This window comes from Telmatherina bonti, assembly GCF_933228915.1.
Source record: "Telmatherina bonti genome assembly, chromosome: 10".
Taxonomy (NCBI): domain Eukaryota; kingdom Metazoa; phylum Chordata; class Actinopteri; order Atheriniformes; family Telmatherinidae; genus Telmatherina; species Telmatherina bonti.
The window spans coordinates 35020902-35033401 of NC_136628.1; the positions used below are offsets into that span (position 1 = coordinate 35020902).

Below are 12500 nucleotides of genomic sequence, written 5' to 3' on the forward strand. Positions count from 1 at the left end.
ACAGTTGGCATGTTTGGATTGTATGTAAGGAATAATATCATTATGTATTTGAGGGGGATCTGGGATGTGTGTGTCATATATCATGCTTGTTATAACAGAAGGACTAAAGTTGATAAAAGCAACAAACTTCCCGTATATGACAAACTGAGTACGTTTCACATCCGTCATGGGAATTTAAACCCACTGAAATCTATTATTTTTGTATTTGTGAAACACTAAATACTTGACTGATTTATATTTTCATATTTTTTGAGCTGGGAAATAATATAAAGTGTGAAATGAAAACATAAATAGAGGGGTCAAAGAGCACTTTAATGCCCTGCTTGTCCTGATCTAAAGCCAGTTCAGCCCCCCACTTTCAATTAAAACCATGCAGTCATCAGTATTACTTCAGCTTGCCAAGCTTGACCGTTTCTGTTTTTTCAGCAGATTCCCAAACCACAAAACGGCTGGATGCTGATTGGCCGGCGTTGGGCCTGGCCTTTTGTCTCAGCTGTGTGTTTGTTGTAGCCCCATTTTCCCCCTATTCACCCCATCAAACGCTAGTGCTATTAGCCCGCTGGAAATCTGCAAGTCTTGGTATTACAGGACCTTGTTCTATTTGTCAGGGCAGCTTTCTCGTCTTCGTTAAGGGGGTTTAATCAGGTAAGATTACGTTAAATCGCATGTAATGGCTGGCAGTTTGCATTTATTTGTTTGTGTTTTTGGTTTGCTTTGGTGTTTTTCTGCTAATCAGATTCAAAATGTATAAAAATGTCCGCCTTGTTATTTAGGAGCATCTTTTAAAGCTCCTATGAGACAAACATCTGTTTTCCACAGCTGACGTAGCTTCCTCGGATTACCTGAAGGACCGAGAGACAAAAAAAGGGAAAATACTAATTGTCCTTTATGAAATCTGTCAAAACAATCAAGGTGTGTGTCAGCATTGACAGCGTGAGACGATGTCTTTGCTGCGTGGCACAGATCAAATGGTTTCTAAGTGTTTTGCTTCAGATTGAGGCATCTGCTGGAACTCGCCAGAGAGGTTGCTCAGATGGAGATGTGATCCAGCAAAAAGACAGAACTCTTCAACGAATGCACAAAGCTCTTCAACAAGCAACCTGTTCAGGTCTCAGACATAACAAGACCTATCTATCATCTTTTACCCAACACCCCCCCCCCCATCTCACAGACACACACACACACACACCTTCTTCAAACAGAGGAAAAAAATCCACAACAACTCTTCATGAAAAAGAGAGGATGGCTGCAGGATATTGCATCCAGGTGGAACAATGGGCAATAGATGTATCAAGTATCAAAGCATCACTGGACTTAATAGAAGCTGGATGTGTGTGTGTGTGTGTGTGTGTGTGTGTGTGTGTGTGTGTGTGTGTGTGTGTGTGTGTGTGTGTGTGTGTGTGTGCGTGTGTATTGCTGGTATGGGTGTATGTAAAGCCCATTTTCTGGGACTGATCTTCCAGAGAACAAAGTGGTGCATACAGGCGACTCGACACCTCAACCCAGCAGAACTAATTTGTTCATTACGATGCATTTACTGGCACTTAGACGCCCCTCTCCCAGATGTGTGTTTGTGTGTGTGCATGTGCTCTTGTGTGTGTGTGTGTGTGTGTGTGTGTGTGTGTGTGTGTGTGTGTGTGTGTGTGTGTGTGTGTGTGTGTGTGTGTGTGTGTGTGTGTGTGATGAATAGGGAGATGCCCTGCCACTGACCGGTGCTGCTAAGTGACCTCCTATGTGTGTCTGTCTGTCTGCAGGTGCAGGATGTACAGCTTTATGGGTGGAGGGTTGTTCTGCGCAGGTGTAGGGAACATCCTGTTGATTGTTTCCACGGCAACCGATTACTGGATGCAGTATCGGCAGTCCAGCAACTACATGCACCAGGGCCTGTGGCGCCACTGTACGCCGGGGAAATGCTTCCCGCACAGCGACGGCATCGGTAAGAGAAGCTGAGCTGACTTCATGTTGGGTTTTAATCTGTAACGGTTCTGGGTCTGACTCCCGGGCCGAACCAGCGCACTTCCAAACACACACATTCGCAGGAACAAAACAATCCAGCCCAACATGAACAAGCGAAACCAACCGCGGGTTCTCAAGTCAGTCCTACGAGGGCCGCAACCCAGCAGGTTTTCCTTTGTTTTGTTTTTTTTAAATGTGTCTTCTCCAGCATTTAGGCAAGCAGAATGAACGTCTGGATGCTGTGTTCCGCTGAGCAAATTTACTTCGCCATATAGATGCAATGATCCCTTGACTTTCTGAATTTCTATTTTATTTCTATATTTATTTTGCGTTATTGTTTGCATTGTAGAGTTTGTACTGCTGAACCGGACCAGAGAGGACAGAAGAGAGACAGAAAGAGAAAGAAGAGAAAACACCTCATAGGGAAAGTGAGAGAGATAAAGAGAGATTATACACATGTATATATATATATATAATATACATTCCAATCAATTGCAGAGATATGTGTGTGTGTGTGTATATATATATATATATATATATATGTATGTATATATATATATATATATATATATATATATATATATATATATATAAATATATATATATAGATATAGATATAGATATATATATATATAGATATACATACATATAGATATATATATATATATATATATATATATATATATATATATATATAGATATACATACATATAGATATATATATACATACATATAGATACATATAGATACATACATAAATACATACATGTATACATATACCATGTATTTCCATGTATCCCTGCTCCAACACGGCTGACTCAAATGAAATAAGTTGTGCATATCTGATCAGCCGTTTCGTTTGAGTCAGGTGTGTTGGAGCAGGGATACATGGAAAACCTGCTGGATTGCGGTTCCCTGAACTGAATACTCCCACTCAGACCAGTAACAGGTGAGAACTGGTGAAAACAATACCCAGGACTGACATGATGGTATTACAATTCAATTCAATTCAATTTAACTTTATTTATATAGCGTCAAATCACGGCAATGCCATCTCAAGATGCTTTACAGACAGAGGGGAAAACATAATGAAGGCCAATTCATAATAGCCTATATAAGGAAACCAACAGATTGAGTTGAGTCCAACTCAATCTCCCATCCTGAGCCCATTACAATGTTGCAACAGATGCCGAAATGTGAAATATTACCAAACAAAATGGTCCAGTATGTTTCTCTTCCCCAGTTCTCTACTGGGATACACTGCAAAAACTCAGCCTTAAAAAACAAGAAAAAAAATATACAAAAATGAGGTAAATGTTGCTTAAAATAGGATCAATTATCTGCCAACAGAACAAGAAAATTTGTCTTGTCAAGACTTCCCAAAACAAGTAAAAAATACAAATAATAAGAACATAAGAATTATCTTACCTTTAAAAAAAATAAGCATATGTGTACTCAATATAAGATTTTTAATCTTACTTAGATTTTAGTTTTTGCAGTGTACAGTTCGCAGGACGCTTCCAGATGTTCAAGTGACATGACAACATGGATCGTTGCCAGTCCTTCAGGATGACGAGATGCTTCCTCCATCCGTCCATACAGCAGACGGAGACGTATGGACAGATGGAGGCGCGATCTGAATAGAAGTGATTGTGTTAAATCAGGCTCATATCAGTCGCTGGTGCCTTTTATGAACCGATGGAGCTCATCTCAGCGATTAGCTGCACACCTGACAGGTCGCTACACTGCAAAAACTGAAATCTAAGTAAGATTAAAAATCTTAAATTGAGTACACATATGCTTTTTTTTTTTTTTAAAGGTAAGATAATTCTTAGTTTTTCTACCAGAGAATTCCTCTTGTTTTAAGTATTTTTACTTGTTTTGGGAAGTCTTGACAAGCCAAATTTTCTTGTTATGTTGGCAGATAATTATCTTATTTTGAGCAACATTTACCTAATTTTTCTATTTTTTTTTTCTTGTTTTTTAAGGCTGAGTTTTTGCAGTGCAGCAGCACACTTCCTGTGAAGCAGTTTTTACTAAGACTCCAACTTTTAAATCTCTTTCTATGCAATTCATGTCTCTACTTCTGACATTACTTCTGCACCGAGGTGGAGGTCAGTTATTTGTCATGAACATACAGTTGTGCTCATATGTCTTCATCCCCTTTCATTAAAGAAAAAGCTGAATTTACAACAGTCACTCAAATAAATGGAGACTTAAAAAAGGAACAATAACTAAAAATTTGCAAAAATATAATTTAGTAATATAAGACACTGTTTTTTCATTTAATTGAATTGAAGAAAGAAAAAAAAACAAACAAACAAATGTGTCCTGGACAAATTAGAGCACTTTCTGTTGAACAGTGGGACAAAATACCTGTCAACAGGTGCAGAAGTCTGACTGAGAGGAACAGAAAACACCCGACTGTTGCAGAAACATTAAAGGATTGTTCAACTAAACTTAGTTTATGACTGATGGAATATGTAATAAATTATCTTATTTGTTTGCTTTTTTTTTTAAAAAAATATTTCTATTGAACCAGAATTAGAAAATAATGTCATGATTTTCATAAGATTTTAATTTATTATTACTTTAGTCAGTTTCAGCTTATTTTACAGGCAGCTGTTTTTTCCTTCTTTAATAAAAGGGTATGAATAAATATGAGCACAACTGTAACTCCAAAAGTTCTGGATGAATTTTGGAAAAAAATTTCAGGAAATTTGATAAGAAACAATTTATTAGACTTCGGGGATGATTCAGATCATCGTATGAATGTAGAAATTTTATGAAAGATTCTTTAATACTGAGAAAGTTGAAGAATTCTGTCATTAAAGCTTCTAATCTAACTAATAATTCCCAGAATCGGTGGCAAAAAGGTAAAAATAAACGACAAGACTCCACCGTGTTGGATGTTAAATACACTAACAGCTAACCCAGATTGCAGCTGACATATAGAAAATACTCATTTCTTTCATAACTTCAGGAGTAAAACAGATATTTGCTGAATCTAGATGTCAGAGGGAATGTTTCCGGGTTCAAAGCTGCGGCATCATTCCTGATGATGAAATAGTGATATTAGCTGGAATCCATCAGTAAATTAGTGCAGGTATGGTAACGGCGTGTTCTGATGGACCTTTGGGGGTTTTTCTCAGGTGAGTGACCCTGTGGGTCGGTGGAGGTTGGCGCTGTCTGAGCACTTCTAGTTCACCCTCACCTGCTTACAGTTTCTGTTGGGAACTTAACAAAAACTAAAACTTGGGGTGGCCGGGTCCACCCCACTTCTGACGTTAAATAGGTTGTCAGCTTATTAATGTGGGAACCAAAGTAAAATCCTATCTTTTTTACTTTCATCTTCATCTGTATTAATATTTCTAATAACTTCCTTGTACAATAACCAATTTTTCCATCTTTATTTTGTAATTGTTTTACTTAAACTGTTTTCAATTTGTTGTTTTTGCTCTAAAAAGCCCTTTTGGCTGCTGTTACACATTTAATAAAATGCATTTAGATTTATATAAAACATTCAGTTTAAATCTAGGATTTCTGAATCACTGCCTAAAGGTGACAACAAATGTTATATAACAAAGATTTAATGCTACATGTGGCTACCGACTGAGTGAAACCTGTTAACTTTCTGCTAATTGTGAACTTGTGTTAATTAGTTCATCATTTACTCTATTTGTTTATTTTGCAGTGTGAAAAATGTTTAAAGGCTTTTTTTCACAAGTGACACAAAGGACTTGTTGTGCTAATAATTATTTGTTATTTTAAAGGTTCCCCCTTCTCAGCACTTCTTGGGGTGTACCAATTAATCCATCAATCGATCTATATCAATACATCAATGAAATGACATCATACTATTCGTAAGATGTAATTCTGAGATAACATGTAGAATTTTTTTACATTTTTTTTGTTCAAACAACTAAAAATATTTATTTTACTTTGATGTGGAAAATATGGAAGTTCTTTTTCATAAGTTTGGGGACAATTTTCCATTAAAGTCTATAGGAAAATGTCCCAAAGCTTCTGATATTTCACATAAAACAGACTGTACTGCCTTTACTGTAACTGAAATAATAAATTATTAGGTTTGAGACTTTAAATAGGACTAAAGTTCAGAATTTATCCTGATTTAATGTCCACAGATAGGTCCAGCAAAGGACCAATGACCTGTTCAGGGTTCATATAAAGTCAAGTTTATTGGTACAACAACTTCACAAATAAAACTCTCAAAATGAGTTACAATACAAAACAATACTATAGAATAAGATATAAAGTTGATTAAGAAGTCATAAAACTCAACAGAAAATACTAATTTAATGTCTAAAAGAAGAAATGTTTTCTTGAAGTTTTGTTTCATTTTTAGAAGCAGAATATGCAGAATGTGTCACACACTATTTTTATCTGTCCAGTGGGAGACATATCCAACTCAAAAATCCCAAAATACCCAGTTTTTGGTCAAGACAAGACAGACGTTGTCTTGGATGGCCGGTCTGCAGATCCGACTAATCAATGTTCATTCTGGGTAAAATCATCGCAAATCCAGAGCTTTGCTGTTGGAAACATTTAAAACAGCTTTAAGCTCTTCATGTAAATCAGATTTTAAATGATAGAAGATATAAACGCAGAAAAAGAAGTGATTCTTCTTTATATCACAGAGGAAATAAAGGCTTTAAACCTGAGTTATACGTATATAATACATACATAAAAGGACTAATGATCGACGTATATCGCTGCAGATGCTCTTGTCACTTCTGTAATACACTGACTGAAGTGTGGCCACATTTATTTTGCTATTTCTTCTTTTTACACCTGTTGGTAGCCTTCTTAGCACTTAATCAAAAGTGTAAAGGCAACCAAAAGTGTTTCATAGTTAAATAAAAAAAGAAGGAACATTAAAAAATACAATAGTTTACTTTTTGACACAAATCGTCCTAAATTTGTGACAAACCACTTTTAGGCCTTTTCATTTGTTTCCTTCTTTGTTTTTCTTTTCTTTTTTTTTTTTAATTGTCTTGTCCAGCATTCAAGCAACCAGACTGATGTTCAGAACATCATTTGTTTTCTTCTAAATACTCTGACTTCTTCGCATCATCGCGCTGGTATCAGTCGATACTAATACGATATTTAATATCGATACTACTGATATTTGGATCAATTCACCCAGCGCTGATGGGAGATAATAAATCTCCGAGGTAGACAACATTTTAACGTTTCACAGTGAAGTCGTGTTTTTCGTGCGAGTGTCTTCCGCTCACGTAGAGACTTCACATCATTTCCGTCTTTTTAACAGAAGATTAAATTGAAAAGCGACGCGGTATTTTGCACAAGTGGAGATGTGAAACAAAACTAAACATATCAGACGTACCAGTCTGCATCCATAAAGACATCAGAGTATAGGGAGAAATCTAGTTATGTTAGTTCAGTTTCTAATAATCAGATTAACACTGTTATCCCAAAAAGATTAATCACATGATGAAGTTTACATGATCGTCTGAATAATCTGATAAGCCATGAAATTAGATAATGATAAGATTTTTGGTGTGAACATGTTAACCCTTTTTTAAGTAACCATGACAACATGATAAAACAGCACCTCTTCTTCTAATGTGATCAGATTAAATCTGTCGTATCATCCAGTGAGGATGATGTTACATTTTTCTTATTTCATAATAACACTCAGATGTAAATAAATAAAGACGCTATCAGATGAAACTGGATCAGTCCTTCATTTACAGGCAGGATTTTTAACCTTTTAAAGCCCGAGTCGAGAAAAAAGGGTGAGAAATTTCTTGTTTTTTAAACCCAAAGTCTCTTTTTTTTATAACAAAATGTAAAAAGTAAATAAATAAATTAGTTTTGCATGTTTACTGTTTATTATTTGTGTCGTCAGGATTGTTGTGTTCTTATTGTGTCCACCAGGGGGCAGAAGACAAGCATCAGATTGTGTTCAACACCTTGAGATTCAAGTTTTTACCATAAAGTGATGCAAAAGGTTTACATCTAAACATCGGGCATTAAAGGGTTAAACGATCTAGACAGATGATGAAGCTATAAAACAACTTTTTGATGATTCATGACTTTCACATCATTAAATTGTGTGAAAAATGAGTTTATTGAGCTGATCTGACAACATCAGCTGACTTTGTGTTTGTGTTGATTTATTTACCACCTCCACAGCGTTTCCTTCGACATTCCTCATCGTATCAGCTGAATATGACGTGAATAAAGATCATTTACCTCCGCTGACATGAACTCACACCAGCACTGACCTCTGTTGACCTCTGACCTTGTCTGCAGCCCATTTAGATGCCACCCGAGCCCTCATGATCCTCTCTCTCCTGGCTTGTTTCTTTGGCATCATCATCGGCATCATGGCCTTCATCCATTACTCCTCCTTCGACAGGTTCGACAAAACCTTCGCAGCAGGCATTTTGTTTTTCATCTCATGTAAGTCGTGATTTCTTCACTCCTCGCTTGGTCTCTTGGATTTGTTTTGATTTGATGTGAGATGAGGATGAATTAGACTGCAACACAGGAAACAGAAGCAGGTTTGTTTTATAGCGATCATCACAGCAATGTGCTTATTGTTAATTAATTGCACTCTAATTATTCCATTATCAGCTTCTTCTGTCAGAAAAAGAGCTGATTTATACGAGACTTTTTCTCATGCTTTCTTTTCCAACTGTAATAACATTTATTGGACTTTATCAGGGTAAAGCTGAGGTTAAAATTAAAATATTATGAATAAATTTGGGGCAGGGGCTTTAATCTTCTGATGCATAAATAATTAAAAATCAATGCCATATTTTTTCACAGACAGCGTTTTAATTCTACAGACATTTAGAGTGTTATTTGACATTTTATTTAGTGTATTTGATTAATTCTATAAAAAAATATTCATAAAATGACATAAATTGTCATATTTACATATAAAAATATCCAATAAAAAATAACTAGTGACATGTTCTTGTCCTGTTTATCATGGAGGTAAACTTAGAAATGTGTGTGTACATGACATTTACACTATCTTGGTTTATTCTTCACTGAGCGGCAGTGTGTTGGGTGACTCTCTCATGTCCACTAATGTGGCAAAATTGCAAATATACCATCTTTACTTATGAATATTCTAGAAAACAGGCTTTTTAAAGGGGGTCCACTGTGTTGGAAGTATCAGAAGGTTAAAACAAAGTTGTTTTTAAATATTTGCTGACTTTTCTTCCTGCAGGCTTCTTCGTGTTTCTTGCCATGGCTGTGTACACTGGTGTGACGATTAACTACTATGGGAAACGCTATGGAAACTGGAGGTTCTCCTGGTCGTACGTCATGGGCTGGGTGTCGATGGTTCTTACCTTCTTTTCAGGTAAACATGCATAAAAAAAAACAACTGGGAGATTTTTTTGTTTGTAAGAGCTGATTATTACGTCATCTCAGAGTATGAATCATGATACTGATTTATTCTACAATAGTATTTAAATCTTAATTAATATTGAATCCAGCGTAACTCAGCACATCACATCCATCCAGAACAACTCAAAAAAAGAAACTGAAATATCCTAAATCTAATTTGCTTCCTGATCAATTATATTTAGATGATAAACAATCTCTGCATTGAATAACAAACTGATTATTTAACTTGTCCATAAAAACCAAATTAGTCCAGTTTGACTTCCTAGTTACACATCAACCTTTTAAACTTCTATATTTTCCTCATAACATTTACAACTAGGAAACCACTCGGAAGACGTAGACGCCCTCCAAGCAGCTCATTTCCAGCCACACATCGATTCCCAGCCCATGTTTTAGGCCATTTAGATTCTTACTCTACGGGATTCTAGATCCGCAGCGTTGTCTTGTGGTGTTTGTTGCATGTTTATATCTAGTTTTTTCTTTGCAGTGATAAAAATTTCATCCTGTCCTGGATGGTAGTATCCAGAATGTTGTTCCTGTTCTGGATGGTAGTATCCAGAATGTTGTTCCTGTTCTGGATGGTAGTATCCAGAATGTTGTTCCTGTTCTGGATGGTAGTATCCAGAATGTTGTTCCTGTTCTGGATGGTAGTATCCGGAATGTTGTTCCTGTTCTGGACGGTAGTATCCAGAACATTGTTCCTGTTCTGGACGGTAGTATCCAGAACATTGTTCCTGTTCTGGACGGTAGTATCCAGAATGTTGTTCCTGTTCTGGATGGTAGTATCCAGAATGTTGTTCCTGTTCTGGACGGTAGTATCCAGAACATTGTTCCTGTTCTGGACGGTAGTATCCAGAACATTGTTCCTGTTCTGGACGGTAGTATCCAGAACATTGTTCCTGTTCTGGACGGTAGTATCCAGAACATTGTTCCTGTTCTGGACGGTAGTATCCAGAACATTGTTCCTCGTCCAGATGGTAGTATCCGGAACATTGTTCCTGTTCTGGACGGTAGTATCCAGAACATTGTTCCTGTTCTGGATGGTAGTATCCAGAACATTGTTCCTGTTCTGGACGGTAGTATCCAGAACATTGTTCCTCGTCCAGATGGTAGTATCCGGAACATTGTTCCTGTTCTGGACGGTAGTATCCAGAACATTGTTCCTGTTCTGGATGGTAGTATCCAGAACATTGTTCCTGTTCTGGACGGTAGTATCCAGAACATTGTTCCTCGTCCAGATGGTAGTATCCGGAACATTGTTCCTGTTCTGGATGGTAGTATCCAGAATGTTGTTCCTGTTCTGGATGGTAGTATCCAGAACATTGTTCCTCGTCCAGATGGTAGTATCCGGAACATTGTTCCTGTTCTGGATGGTAGTATCCAGAATGTTGTTCCTGTTCTGGATGGTAGTATCCAGAACATTGTTCCTCGTCCAGATGGTAGTATCCGGAACATTGTTCCTGTTCTGGATGGTAGTATCCAGAATGTTGTTCCTGTTCTGGATGGTAGTATCCAGAACATTGTTCCTCGTCCAGATGGTAGTATCCGGAACATTGTTCCTGTTCTGGATGGTAGTATCCAGAATGTTGTTCCTGTTCTGGATGGTAGCGTCCAGAATATTGTTCCTGTTCTGGACGGTAGTATCCGGAACATTGTTCCTGTTCTGGATGGTAGCGTCCAGAAAAAGGACTTATCCAACAATGAGGAAATATCCTTCACAACATTCCTTGATCTAAATCCCGATCTGGATTACTCCCAACCTTTAATGAACCCATTCCTTAAAAATATCATGAAATCCATCCAGCAGCTTTTCCTGAAGTTGTTCTCAAACAGACAATGTTGGTAAAAACGTGACCTCGGTGGAAGTAACGAGACGTTTTGGCTGATAAAAAAGTAAAAAGTGAACATATTCTCCCTACAGTAGGACTTGCAAATCATTTCTTTGCAGTTGTTTTACATCAGACATCTAGATTTTTTTTAATTTAAATTGATGTTTTATTTAAACCGCTGTGTTGTAGGTCGATGTATCCTTACATGCAGCTTATTTAGAGATCTCACAACTGTCTGAAGAATTAATACATTTATGATCCATTTCAATCAATAAGAAGATGAACCTGAAGAAATGCAGATGACTGATGGACTTTTAGCAAATAAATGCCTGTATTTGTGATTAATAAGAACTGTATTTTCACAGGCAAACACAAACAGAAGCTATAAAATCAATATTTAATATCAAACACTAAAAAGTCTCACTTCCTCTGTCATAATCAGATTTTTTTTTCCAATCAGCAGGAAAATCGATGAAGCATCAAGCTGCGTGGTTTCTGCTGATCAGGAGATTTTTCACTAAACTAACCATGAAATGCAGTTTGGTTGTTTCTAATAGAAACCTACAGTTCAGAGGAACAACAGAGGGAATACACATATTGTGTGCTGCAACAGTTTCGCAGTTTGCGGACTGACAATGCAGATGTGTCTCGGGCGCACATTTAAAGAACAATTCTGTGGATATTTTCATGTTCAGAAATTACACAGAAATATTTACTCATTTCATGTTTTCTTATAAGTAAAAAATAAGGAGCATATTCTGCTTCCTTGTATTAAATCAAATAAAAGTCATCAATAGAATTTTAAAAAATGCACTTTTTGAAACTTAAAGCATCTAATTGCGCAAAACCGCATTGAATTCAAGTCCCTTCCCAGACAGACTAATCCTGATCCGGTTTGGATGCAGATTAACACACTTATTTCTGTTTCTTCCAGGTATTTTCTACATGTGCGCCTACAGGATGCACGAGTGCCCCAGAGGCGCCAGCTCGCGCTAGAAGACGTGAAACATCATCCAGGAAGAAGCTGTGCCTTCCAGCCAGGAGAGCTGCAGCTTTTTAAAGCAGGAATAATAAAGTTATTCCTCTGGACCATCTTTCAATAAAGATACAATGACAGAGAAGAAAAGGAACACGTGACTTCTTGTTTTCATCCACATTGTGCAGGTTTAAGCATTGATTTTAATGTTCCCAGCCACACATACCCCCCACAGCACCTGCAATGCCTCCTATCATCATAACAATTCACAGATATGACATTTTTGTTTTAAACTGCAATATCTGAGTCACTTTAGTACTCTGTGATAT

The 12500-nt window shown here is 37.0% G+C and overlaps 1 protein-coding gene across 1 annotated transcript; it reads left to right on the forward strand.

Moving 5' to 3' along the window:
• Window positions 1-1761: 1761 nt before the first annotated feature.
• Window positions 1762-12191, forward strand: lim2.1 (lens intrinsic membrane protein 2.1; the record flags this gene model as incomplete). Its single annotated transcript, XM_079247249.1, has 4 exons — window positions 1762-1936; window positions 8257-8406; window positions 9185-9319; window positions 12130-12191. The coding sequence occupies 4 exons, from the start codon at window positions 1762-1764 to the stop codon at window positions 12189-12191; spliced, it is 522 nt and encodes a 173-aa protein (XP_079103375.1).
• Between the last annotated feature and the right edge of the window lie 309 nt (window positions 12192-12500).